We start from the raw sequence: 25,269 nt of genomic DNA, 5'->3' as shown, positions 1-25,269 counted from the left end.
AGCCTCATTCTGGGTTTTAAGACTTGGTCCTATTACTTAATAACTTTATCGTATTGGCTTCCAAGCTCTCCTCTCCTGCTGACTCCCGCTGAGCTGTGTCTAGCAGTTTGGAACAGAAATGTGAGAGCCTGGCCTGTTCTCGTACTGCGGACCCCCTTCCTCCTTCCCCAGAACTGCGGACCCCCTTCCTCCTTCCCCAGACGAGCCCCCTTCCTGTGGGGCTGGGGTTTCGGGGGAAGCAGGACCCTCCCCTCAGAGCTGGCAGCCTTCTCCTCGGCCACACTGGCTATTATGTTTGTGATCTGTGGGCTTGACGTGGACATGTGGTGGCCCCAGCGGGCCCCACCAGGAAGGGGCTAGTCCCTGTGTGGCTCACCTAGCTCTTGCCCGCCCCTTGCAGGGCCGCATCTGACAGCTGAGCTTCGGCTGGTGGCTTTATGCTAAATTCTTCTGCACCCGAGATCTCCATAACTATTCACTGAAGTGCCTGACTCACTGGGGAGAATAAACATGTTATACTTTGGTTTATTTCTTCTAATTACTGCTACTATTGTATTCTGCTGAATCTCCTTTTGCACACTAGTGGGAAGCTTCCTTATCAGCATGTCAACCTATTTCCATCCCTTTCCAATAAAATTTGGTTATTTAAACAGTCAGTTAAAAAAAAATCAAGTTCTCATATTGAAACTTGATTCTCTAATGATATTGTAGTAACTTTGTACTTGAACAGATGGTTACTAGACTTACCATGGTGATCACTTTGTAAGGTATGTAAATGTTGAATCACCATGTTGTACACTTGAAGCTAATATAATATTGTATGTCAACTATAGTAAAAAATAAGTAAAAACAATTTAAAAAGAAAAAGAAACTTGACTCATGTTAGAATCAAAACTGTTTTCTCAGTCACTCTTATCCCTGAAAAGAAAAAGGAAACTGTGGATCCCGGCACCTGGGCACGGGTGCTGCTTGGCTCCCCGGCTCCTTGCTCCTCCCCACAAGCAGTGCACGGCGTGGGCTGGGCAGGGAGATGGCAGCCGTCTCGGGGCAGCTGTCAGCCCACTTCTCTGCCTACCTCTGACCGACTGGCGCCGGCTCTCAGCCACCCACAGTGGCCTCTCACAGGGCACACTCGTCATTCTCTGAAGAGCCCTGGTTCTGGAGGGCTAAGTGATCTCTTCATTCCCACCCTCTCCACACGCAAGTCACCCTCATCCCCTTGCTCTTGGTCTCCTCTAAGAGGAGGCTGCTCTCCTGGACAAGTTTCTTGCAAAATGGCTCAGGCCTAGCCACCTTCCGTGGTGCTCTCTAGACCCACGGGAAACCCAGGTGTCTGCCAAATGCCCACCGCGCCTTTGCAGTGTGTATTCCTGAAGTGATCTGTCCCCAGCACCTAACAACTTCCACGTATTTCTCAAGCCAGACCTCTTCTAAGCTCCCAAACCATCCCCCCCAGCCGGGGTGTCCTGCCAGTGTTATTTCCCAGAACCAGCCCCCCGCCTCACTCCGCGCCGTGCTGGTTAGCGGCATCACCCGCCACCCATTCACATGACTCAGAAAGAAGCCCGCCAGTCCTCTTGCCTCCCGTACTTCCCACGAGCCAGTCCTGCCAGTTGTCTCCCAAGCACCTTGTGAACTGGTCCCCATTTTCGCTCTATCTCCCCCAGTTCTTAGTTCTGGCCCTTATCCTTCCCCTTGGTCTTGTACACTGGGGTCCAGGTGACCCTGCTAGAACACGGATCCCATCATCGTCTCACCCGCCTGCTTAAAAGCCTCGCGTGGACCCCCTGCCCTCAGACTGATGTCCGGTCTCTCACGTGGCCTAGGAGGCCCCAGCCCGTGTTCAGCCATTTCTCCTTTTACTACTTCTCTGTACTTCCCACCACTTCCCCCTGCTTCCTGCCACACTCAAGTGACAGGTGTCCAGCTCGTCCTGCTGCTTCATGGCCCGAGCGTCCCCCCGGCCGAGCCCTGTTTGTGGAGTGTTCTCGCTCTACCTTGAGGGCCCACTGAAAGCTCCACTGTTGTCCAGGCCCAGAGGGAGAGTCTTCTGCTCTTGGAAACGCCCCCTGGCTTCTTTTCTAACCATCGTTTTTATGCACCCAAATGATACCAGATATCACGTCTTTCTTCCCCCACACCCTCAATTGTCGCTGGGTCATTGACAGCAGGGACTGTGTCTTGTTTGTCTTGATAATTTCTGGGCCAAACCTAAATAAATATGAGTGCTCAGTGTTAAAAACATGAATAAATGAATGGAGGGATGCCTGAAGAGCTAATGCAAAGACAAATGTTTTATTCTAATTTGTATCCTTCTAGCCCAGATGTATTTTTATAGTGACCATTTCTTTTACATTGGTTGGCAACAAGTTTAAATACTAAAAAGCGATCATGGGAAATTTCTATTTCATACTTCATTGACCTTGGTAGCCCACTCAGAACTTTGTTATTTTCATTGTGTTGCCTTCTTGCTCTTGCTCTGGTGAATAAAGGAGAATGTAGTAATGTCAGGATCCCATTCTAGGGCAGAGCTGGGAAGGAGATGCCTGATGATCTGCAAGAGTAAAGACTGTGGGGACTGTACTGCAGAGCCACAGAGGTTCTGCGTGGCATGATAAGGCCATTCTCTCCTGTCAGGGCTGGCCACGAGCTTTGGGGACGCAGCCTGCTTTCTTCCTTCAGGAGTGAGCTCCTTCTCCCTGGTCCACTTGGATTCCACGTGGCCCCTCACAGCTCCCAAGGGCTCTCCAGTAACTGTCAGGGCTTACGAGAGCAGTTTGAAAATCAGTCTTGGGCATGTTCACAAAGCCACATGCCTGTCAGCAGAACACACGTCTGTGTGCTCATGGAGCCTCCCTCACTGCCAGGGCGGGACCTCCTCCCAGTGCCTGGATCGCTGGCGCCGGGATTGATCTGACTGCCCGGCAGCTTTGCCGGCATCATCATCTAATAATATGAAGCTCGGGAGAGCTGGCTCTCACCGAGAGCTCAACGCCTCTGCTCAGGACAAAGCCTAGAAACCCAGTACCCAGGCCGCCTGGCACACACTGCGTGGGTCTCTGGTTTTAGTCTCCATGCAGACGCACAGCTGGTTTCTTCATCTATAACGTGGGTGGCTTTGGAATATTGCCAGGATTCCATTGACAGTCGGGAAGGATCTCCACTCTACCATCTCTTTGCTCTTCCAGCTCTGATACTCCTCAGTATCAGACTCCTTAGTCTGCATATGTGGAGCTGGAATTCCTGGTCTGCCCACCCGAGGACCACCCCACCCTGCAGTTCATCACTTAAACCCTGGACAATGCACGCAGTGTCTTTGATCCGTTTCTCAGCCTACAGAATAGGGAAATTTGAACGAGGTGATCTCCAAGGTCCATCTCAGCTCCAAGAGTCTGAATGGGTCAATCAGAGAAACCCTCAGGCCCCACTGAGGTTGCCGAGCTGGAGTCCAGAGACCATAAAATGGAAATATGTCCCTTGATCAAAACAGAAGGTATTTATTAAATACTGTCTGCATCCCTGTTTTTTTACAATTTGTTAATGCTTACCTAAGTCTGCACTGCATTGGAAATCCAGTAGCTGTGTGACACTCTAGATTTATCTTCTCCTTCATAAATAAAAGTGTTCAGTTGAGCTCCAGCTCATTGCTGGAGGATCTCCGAAGGACCCCCTGTAATGGCCGCGGGTGGTCCATATGGTTCTGCTGGTTCTTCTTTCCGTGCTGCTTGTTGTTATCTTCTGGAATGTAACTTAAACATTTGCTTCAAGTAACAAGTTACTTTTAAAAAGTAAAAGAATTTGAAGCATCTGTTTTTCATAGCTATGCAAAAGTAAAATAAAAATAGTGTTCATTTTTGGTAGGAGACTTGCATGAGGTTCTTGAAATAGATTACAAGCAGGACAACTTTTCAGAGTCTCACATAGAATATCACTTGGTTTCTCTTTTCAGAATATGGTTCTAAATCTGTGATGCCTCTTTTACCCATGGCTCCTGATTTTCCTAATCTACCACTATTAAACACAAGTGATACTTTATGAAGAAATTTGGCTTCAAGGAGCTTATTTTCACACTGATAACAAGTAAAAAAAAGAAAAGAAAAGACCACCTCAGAGGGGAGGAGGTGGGGGCTGGGAAGAGATAAACCAAAGAATTTATATGAATATATGCATAACCAATGGACACTACAACACGGTGAAGGTGGAGGGGGGATGTCAATGAGGGGGAAAAGGAGGGACACCTGTAATGCTTTCAACTATATATATAATGTACACACACACACACACACACAGAAAGATAATTAACCATTTGAATCCTATTGCTTAAAGATGATTCTTTTTAGCATATAAGCATTCTTTTTGAATTAGTAGTAATGTTAAATAAGACAAAGAAATAGAGGCATATGCAGATAGTTATAGGAGAACTAGAAATTGTTTCTAGAATTATAACAGTAATTTAAAAGTAATCATAAATGTTCAGAGAAAATATACAGAAAAATATATTTATAGAGGGCCTTATACAGTGTATATGTTTGTGTATAAATAAAAGGTTGTATTTACATTTGTTAGGATTTTTTAAATTCTCACACTTAGCAAGTATTTATTTTTTTAAGTCTTTTAACAATAATACGGGATTTAGGGAAGCTGTAGTATCAATATATCTTAGTCTCTTGCAGGTTAATCACCAACAAACTCAGCAGCTTTATGAACAAAGCAGAATTAGAGTTTACAACTCAAACTAAATAATACACTTTATATGATTGTAGAGCAATTAACTAGTTATAAAGTAGGCATTTTTAACTGTTTTCAATGTAAGTAGTCAAGTCTCTGGATTAAAACCTTTTTTTAAAGCTTATTTTACTTCTTTGCTTTTACTTTAAAATATTTTGAATCAAAATAATACATGTATACAGGATCTTAAGTGGTAAAATTTATAGAAACAAAAAGTCAAGTAGTGATTACTGGGACTTGGGGTGGGGGTACATTGTTTAATGGGTATAGTTTCAGATATGCAAAATGAAAAGGTTTTGGAGATCTGTTTCACAACAATGTATATGTACTTAATGCTGCTGAGCTAGATGCTTAAAAATGGTTAAGATGGTAAATTTTAGGTTATATGTGATTTACTACAATAAAAAAAATACGTGTGCATATATATAAAGGTAAAGTAGAATTCATTAAAAAATTAGCAGTTCCTTTTTTTTTATTCTCCCCAGTCTGCTACCTAGAGGTAGCCACTTACTTTCCTTCCCCCTTTTTAGTTAGTTTATAGACGGTAAAGTTTCTCTTTTCAGAATACGGTTCTGTGGGTTCTGACAAGCACAAGCAGTGGTCGCACCACCACAACCAAGACATGAACCCTGCAAACCTCCTCTCTTATCCCAAGGGTCTGGAAAGTTCTGGCAATTTTTTTTCTGGCAATTTCTGATCTATTTTCTGTCCCTCTAGTTTTACCTTCTCTAGAATGTCATATAAATGGAGTCATAGTTTGGTTTCTTTCATTTACCACAATATATTTGAGATTCATTCATGTTATTGCAGAATAGTATTCCGCTGTATAGATGTACCATGGTTTGTCCATTCTCCAGTTGAATGACATTTGGTTTGTTTCCAGTTTTGATTAATTATGATAAAGTCACTTGATGTACAGATTTTGTGAGAACATAAATTTCATTTCACTTAGGTTAATTACATAGCATTTGGGGGTTTTATGGAAAGTGTGTAAGTTTATAAGCAACTGCTGAACTGTTTCACAAAGTGGTTGTATCATTCTGCATTCTTACCATCAATATATGAGCATTTCAGTTGCTCTGAGTTCTCAGCAACAATTGGTAATTTTAGATTTATATGTGTGTTTGTTTGTTTTTTTAATTTTAGCAGGTGTGTGGTGGTATCTCATTATGGTTTTTGTTTGCATTTCTGTAATGAGTAATGATGTTTATTTTTTTCTATGTGCTTATTTATTATCCATATGTCTTCTTTGATATAGTGTCTTGTGTCCACATATTGGGTTGTTTGTGTTCTTGCTATTGAGTTGAGAGTTCTTTATATAATTTAGATATAGGTCCTTTATAATATATGTGACTTGCAATATTTAATAATGGTCTAGAGTTTGTCTTTTCATTCCTGTAACAGTGTCTTTCAAAGAACAGAAATTCTTCATTTTTATAAAGTCCAGTTAATTGACATTTTTCTTTCATGGACTGTGCTTTTTTATCACATCTAAGAAATCTTTGCCTAATCCAAAGTCTCAAAGATTTCTCCTGTTTTCTTATAGAAGTTTATGGTTTGGGGTTTTGTATTTAGGTCTATGATACATTTGAGGTTAGTATTTCATATGGTGGGAGGAATGAATTAAGTTGTTTTTTGTTTATTTTGTTTTTGTATATGGCTATCCAATTGTTCCAGTACTATTTGTTCAAAAGAGTATCTTTCTGTACCCAGTCACCTTTGCATCTTGTCAGAAATCAGTTTCCTCCCTGTGTGTGTCTATTTCTGACCTCCCTGTTGTTGTGTTCCATTGTTCTATACATCTAGCTTTTACCTATACCACGCTATCTTGATGACAATTGCCTTACAGATTGTGTTGAAATCAGGTAGTAGGGGTCCTTCGGCTTTGTTCTTCTAAAATTGTTTTTGTTATTCCAGTTCCTTTGCCTTTACATCTGAATTTTAGAATCACTTTGTCATTTTCTATAAAAAGTCTTGCTGGGATTTTAATTGGGATTACACTGAATCTATACATTAGTTTGGGGTGAAAGAATTGACATAGTAACAGTATTGACATAGTAATAGTATTAATTGATGAACATGGTATATCTCATTATTTATTTGGGTCTCTTTGAAATCTTTCATCAATGTTTTATAGTTTTCAGCATACAGATTTTGTATGCATTTTAGATTTATACCTATTTCATGTATTTTATGATATTGTAAATAAAACTTTTAAATTTCAGTTTTTAATTGTTTGTGGTAATATATAGAAATACAATTGATTTTTCTCTATTGAACTTAAATCCTGTGACATTGATAATCATGCTTCTTGGTAGTTCTAGTAGTTTATTTGTACATTCTTTGGGATTTTCTACATAGACAATCATATTTGTAAACAGAACAGAGATTTTTTTTTTTCTAACCTGGATACCTTTTACTTCTTGCTTTCTCGGTTTGTTTGTTTTGCCTTAGTGCCTGCCAGTTACCTCCAGTATGATATTGACGAAGAGTGCTCAGAGTGGACAATCTTGCCTTGTTTCAGTCCTCCGGGGAAGCCATTCATTCTTTACCATTAAGTATATAATATCAGCTGAATTTTTTTGTAGCCGTTCTTTCTCAAGCCAAGGAAGATCTCTTCTTATTTTGCTGAAATGATTTGTTTTTCTTTTTTATCATGAATGGATGTTGAATTTTGTCAAATTGCTTTTTCTGTATCTATTGAGATGATCCTATAATTTTTTTTCTTTAGTGTGTTGATAGAGTGAATCATTAGTCTTTTGAGAGAGTGAGTTATGAATGTTTACCTTGCAGTTTCAGGATTAATGCTATTTGGTCATGATGAATTTATTAACCTTTTTATATATTGTTGAGTTCAATTTGCTAAAATTTTGTCAAGAATTTTTACATCTGTTTATCATGGCTGTCGTCAGTAGTTTTTTTCATAACGTTTTTGTCTGATTTTATTATTAGAGTAATGGTGGTCTAGTATAATGAGTTGGGAAGCATTTTCTCCTCTTCTATTTTCTGGAAGAGTTTATGTAGAACTGTCATTATTTCTCCCTTAACTGTTTAGTGGGATTCACCAGTGACACCATCTGGGCCTGAGGTGTTTTTGTGTAGTAAGGTTTTAAATTACAAATTCATTTTAAAAATAGATATAGAACTATTTATGTACTTATTTCTCAAGTGAGTTTCGGTAGTTTGTGTCTTTCTAGGAGTTTGTTTATTTCATCTAAGTTGTTAAATTTATTGAAGTAAGTTTGATGTTTTATGTTTATTTTAATTCAGTTCAGAATACTCTCTAATTTCCCTTTTGAGTTTTTGACCCATGGATTATTTAGATATGTTACTTGATTTCCAAATATTTGGAGATTTTCTGGATAATGTTTTGTAATTGATTTCTACTTCAATCCCATTGTGCTCATAGAACATCCTTTGAATTATTTGGATCTTTTTTAATTTATTGAGACTTGATTTATGGCTCAGAATATGGTCTACCTTGTGTGCTTGAAACATATGTGTATTGTGCTGTTATTTCATGGAATGCTCTACAAAACAATCAGGTCAAGTGGTTGATTCAAGTATTCTATATTCTTATTTTTTGCTTATTTATTCTTTTAATTATGGAAAGAATATATTGAAAATTCCAACTTTAATTGTGGAATTTTCTATTTTTCCTTGAAGTCTATCAGTTTTTGCTTCATGTATTTTAAAACTCTGTTTATCAGTGTGTAAATATTTAGGATTTTTATGACCTCTTGATGAACTGACCCTTCTATTTATTAAGAAATGATCTTTGGTCTGCAGTCCATTTTATTTGAATAATATAGCCATTTCAGTGTTTTATGATTGATAAAATGGACTATCTTCTTCCATTCTCTTACTGTACCTGTTGGTGCCATCATATATAAAGTATATTTCTTTAGGCAACATGTAGTTGTGTCTTGCTTTTTTTATCCAATACAACAGTCTTTACCTTTTAATTAAGGTGCTTAATTGAGAATATTTACATTTAATGTACTTGCTATTTTTTATTGTTCTTCATTTTTTCCTCTAATTCTACCTTTTTTTAAATTGTATATTTTCTTATGATTCCATTTTCTCTCCTTTATTGACTTATTAGCTATAACTCTTTGTCCTGTTATTTCAGTTGTTTTAGAATTTGTAGTATACAGTTGACCCTTGAACAAAAAGGGAGTTAGGGGCACTGACCCTCGAGCAGCCAAAAATCTCATGCAACTTTTGACTCCATAAAGACGGAATTGTCCCTTGGTATCTGGGAGGAATTGGTTCCAGGGCCTCTGTGGGCACCAAAATCCGCAGGTGCTCACTCACGGCCTCTATGTGATACGGTGAGGATCAGTGCGTGTCCTTGGCCCTCTGCTCTGAAGACCCCAACCCCAACCCCAACGGTACAACTATTTATGGAAAAAAAAAATCCTTGTGTAAGTGGACCCATGCAGTGCGGACCCATGTTGTTCAAGGGTCAACTGTACATCTTTAACTTGTCCCAGTCTTCTTTCAAGTCAGAAGACCTCTTGTCCTGTCCTGTTTCTGTCATACATTTTACGTCTACATATGTTACAGACCACCCCCCATATATTGTTGTTATTTTTGCTTCGATTAGCTTTTAAAAGAGGTTTAAATAGAGAGGGTTTTTGGTGTGTGTGTGTGTGTGTGTGTGTGTTTTGTTTTTTTGTATTTAACTGCTTTTTTATTTTTTACTGTTTTTGATGTTTTTCATTTTCTTTGTGTAGATCTAGATTTCCTTTGGTATTGTTTTCCTTCTGCCTGGAGGCTTTATTTTAAAATTTCTAATAGTGTAGGTCTGCCAATGATAAATTGCTGCAGTTTTTATATGTCTGAAAAAGAATGAATTTCACCTTAATTTTGACAGATATTTTCACTGGACATAGAATTGCACGTTGATAGGTTTTTTAAAAAATTTGCTTTCAGCAGTTTAAAGATACTGCTGCACTGTCTTCTTTCTAGCTTCTGTCTAGTTTCCAAGCAGAAGTTGGCCACCATTCTTATTTGTTGCTCTGTGTATTATCTACTTCTTTTCTTTGGCTGCTTTTAAGATTTTTTCTTTATTACTGATTTTAAACTATTTGATTATGATATACCATGTTGTAGTTTTCTTCATAGTTCTCCTTGCTTAAGGTTTGGATCTGTGGATTTGTTGTTTTAATAAAATTTGAAGAAAATTGTCATTATTTCTTCAAATCATTATTTTCTTCTTTCATTCCCTCTTTTTTCTTTAGGGACTTCAGCACATATATTTGCTTGAAATTGTCCCACAGTTCAATGATGCTTTCTTTTCTTGTTTTGTTCTTTTATCAGTATTTTTTCTCTGTTTTATTTTGGATAGTTTCTGTTGCTAATATATCACCGATATTTTTTCAGCCCTGTCTAATCTGCTGTTAGTCTCATGCAGTGTATTTTTCTTTCAAACACTGTATTTTTCATCTTTATAAATCTAATTTGCATTCTTTCCCTTTTTTGACACCCTCCTCCCGATCCCCTGCCCCCACCCAGTCCCCAGCATTGTTGTCTATGTCCATTGATTACGCATACACGCATATAAGTTCTGTGGTTTATCTCTTCCTACCCTCTCTTTTGAGAGGTTGTCAGTCTGTACCCTACTTCTGTGTCATTATATTCCACAAATAAGTGAGCTCTAATTTGGGTTTTCTTACACCATCCATACCTGTACTTAATGTGCTAATGCTTTCCTCTATGTTCTTGAACATATAAAATATAGTTATAACAATTGTTTTAATGTCTTTGGTTAAAAATGGTATCATTTTTGTCATATCTGGGTCATTCTGATTGATCGACTTTCTTCCTCATTATGAGTCACATTTCCTTGTTTGTTTGTAAGCCTGGAACTGTTCATCGCATGCCAGATGTTGTGAATTACTGGATGCTAACTGTATTTTATTTACTATCTGTGAGCTTTGCTTTGGGACAAAATTAAGTTACTTGGAAACAGTTTGATCTTTTCAAGCATTTCTTTTAAACTACACTCAAGATCAAAACACCCTTCAGGCTAGAAGGAACTGCTCCCACTGCTTTGGCAGTGTCCTCTGAATATCCGGTGCTCTGTGTCTGCGAGTTTTTATACTCAAGCTGGTAGTAGCATCAACTATTCTTGAGCCTTTGTGATTTCCAAAAATTGTTCCACCTGCTTCTGTCGCATGGCCTTTCCCAGCCTCGGGTAGTGTCCCCGTGCCCACTGAGTAGTGCTCAGCCTGGGAGCAGGGTGCCCTCTGCAGGTCCCATTCTCTCATTTGAAAATGCTTTTTTAATCAAAGCAATAGCTGTACATCCCTAAAGATCAAACAGAGTGAATAGAAAACAAAATATTAATAGTTCCTCTTTTTTCAGTCCCCCAGTGTATTCTTCAACGGCAGTCACTTTTCATTTTTCCGTCTTCACATATTTGCCTACGCATGTCTGTGTAATATATTTACACTGTCACTTCTAACCTTTTCAATTTTTATACTTTCTAATCAAACTACACCTAGTAGATTAGAATTTAGCACTTTTAAACCATCTTACCATACCTTTTTTTCTTCCCACTACCTTCCTTTTTAAAGTTAAACCAATAAAAATTAATATAATCATGTAGATTTTATTTATAAGCATACTACTTTTCTTGTTTTTTGTATTTTTTTTTTTATCCTCACCCAAGGACATTTTTGCATTCATCTTCAGATAGAGTGAGAGGGAGAGAGGGAGGAAGAGAGAGAGAAAAACATCAGTGTGAGGGAGACACATCTACTGGCTGCCACCCGCATGACCCCAACTGCAGGGGGTGACAAACTGCAACCGAGGTACGTGCCCTTAGCGGGAACCAAACCCAGGTCTCTCTGGACCGCGGGCCGACGCTCTGACCGCTGAGCCAAACCAGCCAGGACATTTTTCTTGCTTTTGTTTTCTGTAATACTGCCTTCAAACTTGATCCAATCCCTCCGTTAGATCTGTCATATGCCCACCTGCAGCTGCCTGCCCCGCCCCCGCCACTGCTCTGTCCAGACCCGTTGCTGCCATCCTGAGGTTCCCCATCACCCTGTGCTCATTCCCTCCCTCCTCTCCACTCTTGGAGTCCCTGGTTCATGTGTCCCTGCCCCCCCCCCCCCTCCTATTGAAATATACAATATTTCTAATTTAAAACATTTTTATTTTATTGTGGTAAGTACACTTAACCTGAGATCCATGCTCTTCAAAGTTTTAAATATACAACACAGTATTATTGACAGTAGGTACAAGGTTGTATAGCAGATCTCTAGCAGTTATTCATCTTGTTTAACCCTGTTCCCTCTGTTTTTGTGTCTGAAATGTCTGAACATGTTTTTTTTTGTTCTACCTTTACACTTAGAGGATGATTTTGGCCAGTTGAAAAATCTTTTCTTCCAGAACTTTAAGGACATTTTCTCCATTGTTTTCTGGTAGCTGACACAACCATTCTGATACTTGTTCCTGTGTTTATAAATATTTTGTTTTCTGCTTTGAAGCTTTTAGGATTTTGTCTAAGTGATCTTTTGTTCATGTTGATGTGCTTTGGTGCAGGACTTTTCCATTTATTGTGGTGGCCATTTGGTCGTATCATTTAGCATGGTGACTTGTGCCCTTCTGGGAAATTCTTAAATATTTCTTTTTTAATTTCCTTCCCCCTGTTCTGTGTTCTTAGAATTCATCCTATTTTGATGTTGAGCCTCCTAGATTCATTCCATTGTCTCTTATCTCTCATTTCCATCTCTTCTGCTTTTGTTCTACTTTTTGATAAATTTTCTCAACTTTATCTTACAACTTTTCTATAGAAATCAAGGAAATTTAGCCCTGGCCGGTTTGGCTCAGCGGTTGGAGCGTCCGCCTGCGGTCTGGAGAGACCCGGGCTCGGTTCCTGCTAAGGGCACGTACCTCGGTTGCAGTTTGTCCCCGGCCCTGGTTGGTCGTGCGGGTGGCAGCCACTCGATGTGTCCCTTTCACATCGATGTTTCCCTCTCTCTCCCTCCCACTCTCTCTGTACAAAAAATGGAAAAATGTCCTCGGGTGAGGATAAAAAAAAAAAAAAAAAGAAAGAAATCAAGGAAATTTAAAATAAGTTTGAATTTTCTTGTTTAGATTTGAATTGCTTCTTGTTCTGACAGTATGTGGGACCCAACACTAATAAATTACTTGTTTATCTAAAAATAACCTTTAACTGACAATCCTATAATTTCATTTGCTAAACCTGATAACCCTATTCCCAGTGCCTAATGAGAATAAACTAGGAAAAGGAAAGTGGCCAGCAGCCCCTAGACAACCAGGATTTGGTCACGTGCAGGGCGATAAGCTTAAGCCTCTTCCCTAGCAGTAACTTTAGTTTTGTAAAGAGTTTGGACAGGGGAGACATAGATTATCCTAGTTGAGTGATGGATTCCCCAACTGTTGCCTCTGTTGGTCCAGTGAGATCAAGTTGGGGAGAAGAGCACGTGTTGCTGAATTAGAAACACATAGGCCCTGCCTTTGCTCCTCTTCTCATGTCCTAGCATGTGTGCTGCTAACATGCAGAAGTGATTGAATTGGAACTCAGGTCAAAGGCTCTTAGGCAAAACTGAACAGAAAAACAACACTCAATCTCAAATGTCCAGGCTGTTTCCTGTGCTTCAGATTCCCCTCTGGAGTGAGATCTGATCTCTGCCCAGTGCCCGAAGGTGATCATCATTCGTGCCCCAGGGGTGTCCCCTGGAGGCATGGGAGTGTTTTCCCGTCCTACCGGCTAGTCTTGCGGAGCTCTGGCTAGGCACTAGACTGGGAGGCTTTGTCTTACTTACAAAGAGAAGAATCTGAGAGTGATTGTGGCCATCTGTGCTTCAGAAATGTCTGACCCGTGGTTTCCCTCCATGCAGCTTTCCTCCAATTCCTTTGCCTTCTTTTTAAAATTATCTTTTTAGTTTTCATATAAAAATCTATTTTTAAAGGACTAGCACATTTATTTGAAAGATATGAAGATACATATCTTTCTAATCTTTTTTTGTTGTTGCATATCTTTTGGCCCTGCAAATATTTCAGAAATATATACACAAACAATCAAGGATATATGTACGACCTATCTCAAAGTTTTATATAAAATAGCAAAATATTGGAGATGACTGTAATGTTCCTCTGTACGCGTGTGGGTTAAACAGACCACGGTTACTTGTATTTTGGCTTTGTAGCTTAATACAATAGATGACCAGTCAAAATGAATGAAATGGAAACAAAACCAACTTTTTTCTTTGTGTTTAAGAACATCATGAATAAATGAAATTCAGTTAATATAGTAATTTAAACTTCAGCTGGGAATTTGTAATTTATTTCTATATATGACCTTAAAGTTTTGGGGTGTTTTTTTTTTTCAGCTTTTTTATAGCTTAAGATGATGCTTTAATTTTTCCTATGCAGCTCATATATGTAAATAGACTTAATTACAGATAGTTTTAGTGATAACTTTAACTTTTAAATATAGAAACTGTTATTTAGTAAGTAATAATCCTGTCTAGCATTCATAGACAAAGGGATCACATGCTTCCTCCCAAAGTTATGCTTTTTAAGATACTTATTCTGTTTCTTTTTACTAAAAATGGGTGCCTTCCTCAAATAAATTTATATCATGAGATAGTATGTGTGTGTATATATATATACATATATATTTTTATAAATTATAAATATGCTAATATTTCTATTCAAAAACAAAGCTTTAAAATTGACAGAATAATATGAACCTTACAATAAAAAGAATATGTTTTTGCTCTGTGATCATTCACACTTTTTTTTTTTATTCCTCGCCCGAGGATACTTTTCTATTTATCATCAGATAGAGTGGGAGGGAGGGAGAGAGAGAGACAGAGAGAAACATCGATGTGATAGAGCCACATCGACTGGTTCTCTCCCACACCACCAGACTAGGGCTGGGGACAAACCAAAACCAAGGTACCTGCCCTTGGCAGGAATCCAAGGGGAGACTCATTGGTCCGCTGGCCAACGCTCTAACGCTGAGCCAAACCAGCTAGGGCCACACTTGGGTTTTAATTCAAAAGAGAATTGCCCTTTCCATCACCTACCACATCCACCAGATTTGGTTCCTAGTCACTTTGTACAGTTTTTGAAACCAAATGCTCCCTGCCAGCATTGGGTCAACTTAAAAGAATGTTTGAAAGGCTCTGATGGCAATTAAAATTTCCTAAATTAAAAGGATGCTGCTTGAGAGAGAATGCTTGTTTGAGAGAGAAAAGACAAGACTGTGTGTGTGTGTGTGTGTAATATATACATATGTATATGTTCTGTGGTCAAATTTTATGTTGGAATTATTCGTGATGATACAATTTGGCTATGGATTACAAAACTAATGGGGTTTTTTTTGTTTCTGGTTTTATAGTATTATGCCAGTAGAGGGCAGTATTGTAGAGGTTAAAATTGCCTCCTTAAATGTATTGAATTGCAAACTTTATAAAAAGCAAATTTAAGACCTTAGATTTTCATTGTATTAAATTGTTACCTCAATTGATGCGTCCCTGAAAATATTTCAGATTAATAGAGGAAATATATAATGGGTTAAGCTATTTTACGCCCAGAGATCTTGATTTGAGTTTGGAGAAGAAAATTACTGGTTAGTGTGGCCAGAAGGCGAAATACATACTTTACAGTATGTCAGTCTCTCTATAGGATTGAGTTTATAGGAATAGCTACTTAACTCCCAAAAACTTGCCTTAGGGACTTACTGAAGACAGATCTATGTGGTATTCTACCTGTGGTTTGACTTTTCTAACTATAAGTGGAAGAAGAGGAGAAGGGATTGTAAAGCTTATGGCTCTAGGGACATTTTGGGAGGATCCGCTTGGTTTTATCTGGTAGATTCCCTTTTGCTTCAATATATATAAATATGCCTAGCCGACTATGTAATGGTTTTGTTTTGTTTCTACAAGTAATAAATTACCGGGAAGGTAGTATTTCTCAAAAAGCAAATGTGATTTTTCACTCTAAGATCAAGTGTGAAATTCACTGGCTTTTAAAAATAAGTATTATTACAGTACGGTTATTATCTTTATAAATAAAGCCGCCTATAAAATCCTCCCGTTACTGCTGCCTGTAAGAACTAGATAACTGAAATCCAGACACTTGAGCTCCTGCGAGTCTTAGCGGTGGGACTGGGCATGCCCAGTAGCTCAGACGGTTCTGGTTGCAAATAGGAAGCTTTCGCCGTTCTGCAGCCGCTTGGACAGGCAGCTCCGGGGACGGGGTCCGACTCCCATAAACGTAAGCACGTGCGGGGCCTCAATCGTATTTTTTCGGGACCTTTGATGTCTTGTGTCGAAGCAGGGATCCGGCTTTTCGAGGCAGTGGAGGTCTCGGAGGGCCTGCACCGCGGCCTCTGCGAGTGCGGCCTTGGTCAGCCCACCCGAAGAGCGGGCTCGCGAGGCTGGGGGCGGGGGAATGCGGGGAAGGCGGCCGAGCGGGAGGAGGGCGGGGAAGGGAGAAGGGAGAAGGGAGAAGGGGCGGCTCCAAGGGCGTGCTGGCCAATTGGCGCGGCTCTTCCCTGAATATATTTTGCACGGAGACCAGAGCCCTAGTCTAGATCCTAGTGGAGTCCGGCTGCCGACCTTTGAATCTTCTCAGCACAGCATTGTGATCGGCATCTTCCCGGGATCGCCAAGCCCCAGAAGCCGGGTCTCTTTAAATTAGGGCAGCTGTTTTCTATTTCTCCCCGGGCTGCAGAAAGCTACAAGATTTTTACCTAGATCAAACAAGGCTGCTGGTATCCCTTTTTTTTCTGCGAGGGTGTTTTTGGCTGCAATTGCATGAAATCCCAATGGTGTAGACCAGTGGCGATGGATCTAGGAGTTTACCAACTGAGACATTTTTCAATTTCTTTCTTGTCATCCTTGCTGGGGACTGAAAACGCCTCTGTGAGACTTGACAATAGGTAAATGTCGGCTGGGATAGTTTTTTAAAATTAACTCTTGAGATACTTGTAGTAATGCAGGTGAAAGATAGCCAGGCGAATTCCTTTGTCCATTGCTGAGAGCCTGTGGTGACTTGGATGTTGCTTTTTGCAATGTTTAGAATAGCCTGCTTTTCGCCAGCCTGGCCAGAGAACAGGCTTTGAGCACATTATGTAATTTAGCCCTTTGTGGCTCACTAAAATAGGGAAACGTTTGGATATTCATTAGTAAGAGAGTGGCTTATGTTTTCTGGAGGATAATATATTACATAGCCTTAAAGAATATTTCAAATGATGCTAGAAACATCACAGAATTAGGAAATCCTTTTTGTATGTGTGTTGGACGTTTAAGATAAATTCCATTTATCGATTTTTTCCCCCTTTTTTCCAGCTCCTCTGGTGCAAGTGTGGTAGCTATTGACAACAAAATCGAGCAAGCGATGGTATGTACTGATTAAAAATCATTTGTACTAAATGTGGGCACAGTACAAAAAGCGAGATGTCTTGGGATGGAAGCAGTGCATCCACAGTTAAGATGATGATTGCTCTTCATACATTTAGAAATGCCTGCACTGTTTCCGTTCTGCCACGTACCAAGGCTGCTTTGGAGAGAGAAAGGGGCGCTGAGGGTATTAAACGATCCGTCCAAGACTGATTCTCACAACGTCGGGATTTGTGCAGAGGTGTCCCTTTTTGCTGGGGACTGTCTAGAGGAGCGCTAGCCCTGCGTGTCCTTCGGTAGCGGGCACATCTCTAGGGATGTGGCCGGACTAGGAATTCTAAGGTTGACTAGGGAGCCGGAGGTTGCGGGGGGAGGCCCCAGAAGTGGGGATCTCGGGAAGGGGCCTTCTAGACCGGGCACAGATGGATTCCAGTGATGTAGGCTACTGCACAATGAAGCCGAATCCGAAAAAAGTTTTGTCTTCCCACCCTGCGCCTGGGTTTCTCCTATTTTTTATTTCCGCCTTGGCCGTTCTTTGTTATTGGAGCAGCGCCTGTGGCTCTTCTCACGGGATTCTCTGCCCACTGTTGCTAGGCAAACTCTGAACCTTTTAATTCGGAGCTATAAATAAATCGAGCTCTCATTGGCTGCAACGTCTGCCCAGGTTTCTGTGATGTCAGCTTAATCACGAAAAGAGGGGGGGTAAGGGTGGAGGGAGGAAAATGCGGCAACACGCTCCGTAGGAACTGGCTGCAGCCGGTGCTGAGAGGCGGTCTGGTGGCGGCTGGCGGGCGGCGGAGGAGGGACGTGGGGGCGGGGAGATGGCTATAGTTGCTGCAGGCCTGGACATCCCTGCGGCCATGCTCCTGCTTGGCGACTCCGAGCCCCAGTGCATGGTGTCTTCTCAAATAGGAAACCTGATTGTTTGCATTGCTGGCTAAGGGCTGCAAAAAAGCATCGACTTTTAAAAAGTTGATCACTTATGCATTAAACTTAAGTATTGCACAGTTGTGATTGTATTCAGTAGATTTCCCCCAGTGCCATAGGATACCTAAATGGTTAGGGAGAATCAGGCAAGATAATACTTTAGAAATCCGGAATCGGGGAAATAGCAAGTAGGAAGTTAAACCCTTTTTCCCTCTCCTTTTCAGGATCTGGTGAAAAGCCATTTGATGTACGCTGTTAGAGAGGAAGTGGAGGTCCTCAAAGAGCAAATCAAAGAACTAATTGAGAAAAATTCCCAGCTGGAGCAGGAAAACAACCTGCTGAAGACACTGGCCAGTCCTGAGCAGCTTGCCCAGTTTCAGGCCCAGCTGCAGACTGGCTCCCCCCCTGCCACCACACAGCCACAGGGGACCACACAGCCCCCGGCCCAGCCAGCGTCCCAGGGCTCAGGACCAACTGCATAGCCTCCTATGCCCCGAAGAACTGGCCGCTGCTGTCTGAACTCAACAGACCCGAGATGATGTACTAGGGGGAATCCGCCTCCACAGTCACCCATTTCATTGCTCGCTGCAAAAGAGACGTGAGACTGACATATGCCATTATCTCTTTTTTCCAGTATTAAACACCCATGTGCTTTTGGCTTGAAGAAATTTCTTAGTTGGGTGAATTAAAGGTGAATAAGAATTAGCATGGATATACTGGGACCTCGTGCAGCCTGGCAGATATTTGAGAAATGGTTTAATTCATGCTGAGGAGCTGTGTGCCTTTCCATCCCTTCCCTGCTCCCTGCCCTCACTTCCAAGAGTTGTCTCCTGCTTGCACGTAGTGTGCGCCATGGGGTTCGGAGCAGTGGAGCTCCGCTGGACTGTCCTCCCCTCCCCTTGAGGAACTTGAAAGGGAGGTAAAAGGAAAGACTGCATAGTCTCGCCTAACACGAGGGGAAACAAGCTTATTGTACAAACTGATGACTGTCACCAAAATCCATAAAAAACAATAGTACTGTGTGCCTCTTTCTGAAACAGTGGATGACACAAAACTATTAGAGTGACTCAAAGGTGACCGGTAGCTGGGACCTAGGGTATCTTACCATGAAGGATGTTTTGCTTATTATATATTTGTGTATGTAGTGTAACTATTTTGTACAATAGAGGACTAACTACTATTTAGGTTGTACAGATTGAAATTTAGATGTTTCATTGGCTGTCTGAAGAGGTGTGGATTGTCTTTATATAGAGATTACATTTTAAAAAAATGCTACGTGAAGAAAACCACACCTAAAGAAATTTTAAGAATTTGGCCCAGTTAGTCAGTTTGTGTAATCTGAAATCTTATAGCTGCTGAATATCTTGAAGTAAATCCCTGTTCACTGAAGTCTTTTGATTGAGCTGGTTGAACACTTTGAAAAATGATCAGTTCTAGCTAATGAAATGAATTTCCCAGTAGGGGGTTCTGCATATTACTTGTATAGTAGTTATATGCATATGTTTCTGTGCATGTTCTCTACACAGTTGTAAGGTGTCACTGTATTTAACTGTTGCACTTGTCAACTTTCAATAAAGCATATAAAATGTTGATAAACAAGTGTTTTCATATTACAATTTTAACATACTTGCAATAATTTCCACAACGATTTCTAGCTAAAGTTACAGTGATTTGACTAGTAAAGTCCTGAAGAGGGGTAAAATGGTTGGGCAAAATAGGGCTGCTAGTGGCTTGACTATGGAAGTAAAAGGATACAGACATTGCATTATTTCAGCCAGTATAGGTAGAGAGACATAGTGAAGGAGACAAGAGCTGAGTTCTTCAGAAGAGTGTGACCTGGACAAGTGGCTTCACTCTCAGGACTGATGTGGGGCATTGAAAGAGATAATCTCTAAGTTCCCCTGTGGCTTTAAATTTCTAGGAGTCCGTGAAAGTCTTAATCTTCCAGTGTTCACCAGCTGAGAGGGTAATGAGCCTTACTCTATATATAATCCCACTAAGCAGCTTTGGGATCAAAAGTTAGAGGAGCTAGTTTCCCCTTTAAGAATACCCTGTGTTGGGATATCTTTCCTAGTACGGATTTGAGGTTCCAGCGCCTGGGAATGTCCAAGCAAAAAATGGGTTTCCTCTACTGAATTGTAGATGAACAACGGTGTCCCTCCCAGTTGATTCCTAAAGACTAAAATAGGTCAAAATTTATAATTGGGAACCCTAAAGTAAATGGGCTTTACTGAGAAGTGAGCCTGAGGGGTCTCACTCTGTTCTGAGAGCAATGTCAGCTCCTGTGACATTAAACAGGGTACATTTATCAGCTCTATAACCTGCCCAGGGACCTCGCCGTTGACCCCTTCCCATGCCCCCTCCACCCAATGGGAGTCCGCGTTCTGGAGCTGTAAGGCTTATTTAAGGCCCTGAAGAACAAGGACTTAACTTTCCTGAATCCTTCATTTCTCTAACGTAGAGCTGTTTGGAGACGGATAGGTGAGGGGACATCAGAGCTCCCTGGAAAGAAATGGACGTTGTGCGTGTGTTACAAAGCTCAAGGCGACTGGTGAGGCAACAGCTCGTTGGTGAAGCAGTGACTGCCGACCACCAGAGGCTGGTGGCAATTGCCATGGGTGGTTTGGGGACATTGGAGAGGACTTAAAAAAATTCCTTGTCATATTAGTTTAAAGGTTATATATCTTTAACTGAAAGGGATATTTATGTAGTAATTATATTTCCTTTAAAAAGAAGACTATAGTGAATAGAAGTCTATTTCATCTTTTATATTTTCAACAAAGATCCTCAATACCAAAGATGGTAATTTTGGAAATTTGAAAAATTTTAGTCAATGTGTCATTAAGGTAATAGAGAACTTTCTTCTAGGTTATTTAATGGAATTTGGGACTTTTTATTTTAAATGTGGCACTCCTGTGATGTTTTGGGAGCTGAATATTATAGAATGAGTTAAAACCAAAAGGTTTTCTTTCCATACATGTTCATTTTAATAATTACTAAACATGCTTAAAGTCAGCAATTTTCAACTTTTTCATCTCCTGGCACATGTAAACTAATTACTAAAATTCTGTGGCGCACTAAAAAATATAATTTTTGCCAATCTGACAAAAAATAGGTATAATTTTGATTCATTCACACTGGACGGCTAGTTGTTGTGCTGGCTGTTGTCATTTTTGGATTTGACAGTCTAAGGGGGAAGAGGTCAGCGCTCCTGACTAAACAGGTGCCGCATGTTTGAAAGATTCTCGTGGCCCACGGGTTGGAAACTGGTGCTTTTTGCGATTGTCTTATATTTCAGGATGTTATATAAAAAGGCATTTTACTACTTGTGTACAGACGTGATTAGGCCTTTGTTGGCCTTGAGTTATTATGTAATTGATTGTATTACACCTAATGTTCAGTGGAGCAGGAAAGATTCAATGGGAATGGAATGTTGTACCAGCACTGGGTGTTCATGACCACATCAGCAGTTGCAGCAGGAGAGACCGCTGATCAGTGAAGGAGAAACAGAAGGAATTTGACGTGACTTGAATGAGTGTCTGCTTTCCGTTTCAGATTAACAGTGTTCATGACTCAGTAATTCTGTGCTTTCTTTGGGGCATACCTTTAAAGCAAAATTTTATTTTTCATTATGTGATGAATATGCAATGCCAGAATCAATTTTAAATTTATGTAAGAAATGTAAAGATAATTACAACTGAAATTAGAAATGAACATTAATTTTAATAGATACTACTCTGCCCTTGCTTTATATAAAACAAGTAGTTGGAGCCATTAGGGACCTGATAACACAACTGCTTTTTGACAGCAACAATGGCATTGAAAATTAGAAACAGAGAAACTGAAGTTCCCTCCAGATAAAATTGCCTGAAAATGGACAAATGTGTCCACCAATGGACCATGGAAGCAGATTGTGCAGTAAACTTCCTGCACTGGTGTGGGGAGAGCCCAGAGCTGAGGGGCCCGGCCTGACCCTGCAGTAACCATCCCTCCCTGCGACCTTTGAACGAGAGGTGGAACCTCTCAGACCCCTTCTCGTTTGTGAAATAGGAGTTGGATCAGGTCACGAAGCTTCTGCCCCTCCAAAGATCCTCTGCTTTTTGCAGTGACTATTTCATTCTAACTTTTTGCTGTTTGTCTGTTCACTGAACTTCTTAGGCTAAAATTAATTTTTAACTCTAGCTCTGCCAGTGACCTTGGGCAGCTGACTTTACTTGCAAGCTAAAATGGGGACATGCTCTCCCCATAGGGTTTTTGTAAAGATAATGCTGGAAAGTAAACACAGATGAGTTCAGAGCACGTGGTCAAGGAATGTGAGTGAGCCTTTTCTTTTTGTTTATTATTTTTTTTTTTTATCCTCACCCGAGGACATTTTTCGATATTTTGTTCAGATAGAGTGAAAGGGAGAGAGAGAGAGAGAAACATCGACGTGAAAGCGACACATCGAGTGGTTGCCACCCATACGACCCAACCAGGGCTGGGGACAAACTGCAACCAAGGTACGTGCCCTTAGCGGGAACCGAACCCGGGTCTCTCCGGACCGCAGGCCGACGCTCTAACCGCTGAGCCAAACCGGCCAGGGCAGCCTTTTCTTTTTGAATCATTCATTCTCTTGTTTATGTTTGTTCATATATTTAACTTTGTGATTTTTGTAGGGATAAAGCTGTGGCAGTTTTGTCTTAAGAACTTTTGGTTTAGCAGTTGATAATAGTGGTGGCTGTTACAATTTTATTACAAAAACACACAATTTAAAATTAGAAATTTAGAATATAGACAGAAATGTACTATTTCTTCTGTATCTAAAAAAAATAATACCTAAAGGCAACTGTTTCATTTATGTGGGTTAGAGAAGGGATTAGTAGGGAATTGTTCAGGTTTGAAAATCATATTGGTGGAAGTAGTTACAGGTGATACATATATACATGTATACGTACTTGTATATATATCTTAAACTATTTATTTGTTATGGAAAAAGGCTTTATGTAAAGAGAGCTGTGAAGTGCTGGGCAGGCCCAAGTCACCGGGTTTAGTAGTCAGGCTTTATCAACAACTTATGGAAGATTCAGTGGCCATATTAAAATATGCAAAATTGCTACATTATTACACTGTAAATCTGTGCTTCAATCCAGGTGTGTTGGAAACATGTCGATGGATATGACAAATTCCCTACGTGAAGAGCGGGTCAGGCGACGGGAAGTGGCAGTGGCGGATGTGTGCCGTCCACAGCCCAAAGGGACCCGCTGCGACTTGGCGCTGTTCAGTGGTTGCTCTGTGGGAGTTCAAGCACCGTGTTGCCAGATCTTCCCATTTTTCAAGATCCAGTCTCCATCTGAAAATTCCTGACTTTGAACACTGTGCAAAACAAACAGAAGCTCACCTACTACGCTTATTTGGCCCACAGGCCTTGAGTTTCCACTCCCTATTTTTTGAGACACTTGTGTCAAAAACCAGACTCCATTCCTCAATGGCCACTCAGCCTTCACAAAACAAAATGAAACAACTTTTTTCATTAGAGAACATGGGCACAGGCCCTCTGGTGAGCTAGGTGGCACTTCATGCAGAGAACATTTATTGAGCACTTGCTGCATGCCAGGGATAGCGCAGTGACAAGCCGCACAGTCGGCCCCCGGGGACAGCCCGGGAGCTGCCTCTAAGATAAATGAGGCACTTTGCTTTCTGGTAAAATTTGCCTTATGTGATATAATAACTGAATAATTTCTCCTCAATTCCTTCTTGGACGAATCCTTTGGCAAAAATATTTCTGAGAGGTCTTTAAGAACTCTCGTTAAATTGGTAGCATTTGCTCATGGTGGTAGACAGACTTCTTCATGTTTTATAGCCAACTCCAGGGCGAAGGCGGTGTTTGCAGATGTGTGTGCTACAAGATTGTATCGCCCATGCCCCACATTTCCAGGAATAACATCCTCCAATTAAAGTAATCTGCCCCATATGTCAAGTACATTCAATTCGCGCCCTGATAATGGTTGGTAGTAACTGTGGACTGTGAGACCAAGAAGATGGAAGATTTAGTTTCTCTCCTAAAGGAGAGAGCGGACGCACCGAATGGTGCCAGATTGCCTGGACCGAGGGTGGGCAGTGGGGCGCCAACGCTAAGACCAGGAGAGCCCCGGGCAAAATGAGGCAGGCTGTCCCCTCTGGATCCCGCTTCCTCTTTTACTGGGATGTTCAGCTAAATCACATCTCCCAGCCCCGTGAAGTTGGGAGTGACCATGGCACTAGTTTTAATCAACGGATTAAGAGCTGAAGTGATGGGACACTTCCAGACTTGGCTGTAAAAAGCAGTTTTCGGTGATCTGCTGTGCTCCTTCCCCGAACACTGTCCAAATGGAAACCTGGTGTCCTTGGAGGTGACAGAGTTTCTGTCAGCCTGGTCCCTAAATGACTATGGAGCGTCGTCCCCTATCAACCTTGAACTAGCCAGCACAGGCACATGAGCGAGAGTGTCAGCCACTGGGGATTTTAGAACCTGCTCGCTTCAGTGGCTAACCTGAGCTAATGAAAATGAGTACCCTGAACTGGGATGCTGCTGTCAAAATCCTAAAATGGCCCTGGCTTGTGTTGCTCAGTGGTTATAGCATCAGCCTGTGCACAGAAGGGTCATGGGTTTGAGTCCCAGTCAAGGGCATGTACCTGGTTGTAGTTTCCATCTTTGACCCTGGTTGGGGCACGTGTAGGAGGCAACCAATTGATGTGTCTCTCACATTGATGTTTCTCTGTTCCCTTCTCTCCCTCCCTTCCATTCTCTAAAAATCAGTGGAAAAAAATATCCTCAGGTGAGGATTAATAACAACAACAACAACAATAAAACGCCTAAAATGTTTGGCATTGACCTTGAGGTGGTGGGTGGTGATGAAACTATTGGAAACGCAAGAGATTGGGACCCAATTGTGAATTGGCAAAACATTTTCTAAAACTATTCCTGTGATAACTTAGGAGGGTGTCTATGTGCCTAGTGAGCATGTAGCTCTGAGGATCCAGAAAGTGACCTGTGGCTCTTTATTGTGTTTGGCAAAGGTTTTCATGAAAAAGTGAACTCAGATGAAAGGAAAGGGAATAAAATGCAGAAATTTGGGCTATTATTGGAAACATCTATTGCTTCTAGCTCCCTAGGAGTTTGAAATAAGATTTTAAAAGCAATAAAGGGCCCTGGCCAGTCCAGCTCAGCGGTTAGAGTGTCGGCCCACAGACCAGAGAGTTCCGG

General features: G+C 41.0%; 1 protein-coding gene across 4 annotated transcripts in view; it reads left to right on the top strand.

The window, feature by feature from the left end:
- Nucleotides 1-23,501, top strand: part of TSC22D1 (TSC22 domain family member 1) — a 159,032-nt gene extending 135,531 nt beyond the window's left edge. Inside the window, exons 2-4 of one of the 4 annotated variants that reach the window (XR_004958070.1) lie at nt 17,070-17,121; nt 18,272-18,738; nt 23,177-23,501. Coding sequence is in view for 3 of the 4 variants with exons in the window: in XM_036249845.1 (XP_036105738.1) it covers nt 16,536-16,660; nt 17,070-17,121; nt 18,272-18,529 (435 nt within the window). In the remaining variant the exon portion in view is untranslated. Of the gene's footprint in view, nt 1-15,908; nt 15,994-16,302; nt 16,661-17,069; nt 17,122-18,271; nt 19,644-23,176 lie in introns of those variants that run through there. The other 3 variants (XM_036249846.1, XM_036249845.1, XM_036249843.1) reach the window with 3 other exon arrangements.
- Nucleotides 23,502-25,269: the final 1,768 nt, after the last annotated feature.

The sequence above is a fragment of the Molossus molossus genome, unplaced genomic scaffold (genome assembly GCF_014108415.1).
Source record: "Molossus molossus isolate mMolMol1 unplaced genomic scaffold, mMolMol1.p scaffold_m16_p_9, whole genome shotgun sequence".
NCBI classification, from domain to species: Eukaryota; Metazoa; Chordata; class Mammalia; order Chiroptera; family Molossidae; genus Molossus; species Molossus molossus.
This window is presented reverse-complemented; position numbering and strand designations above follow the sequence as displayed.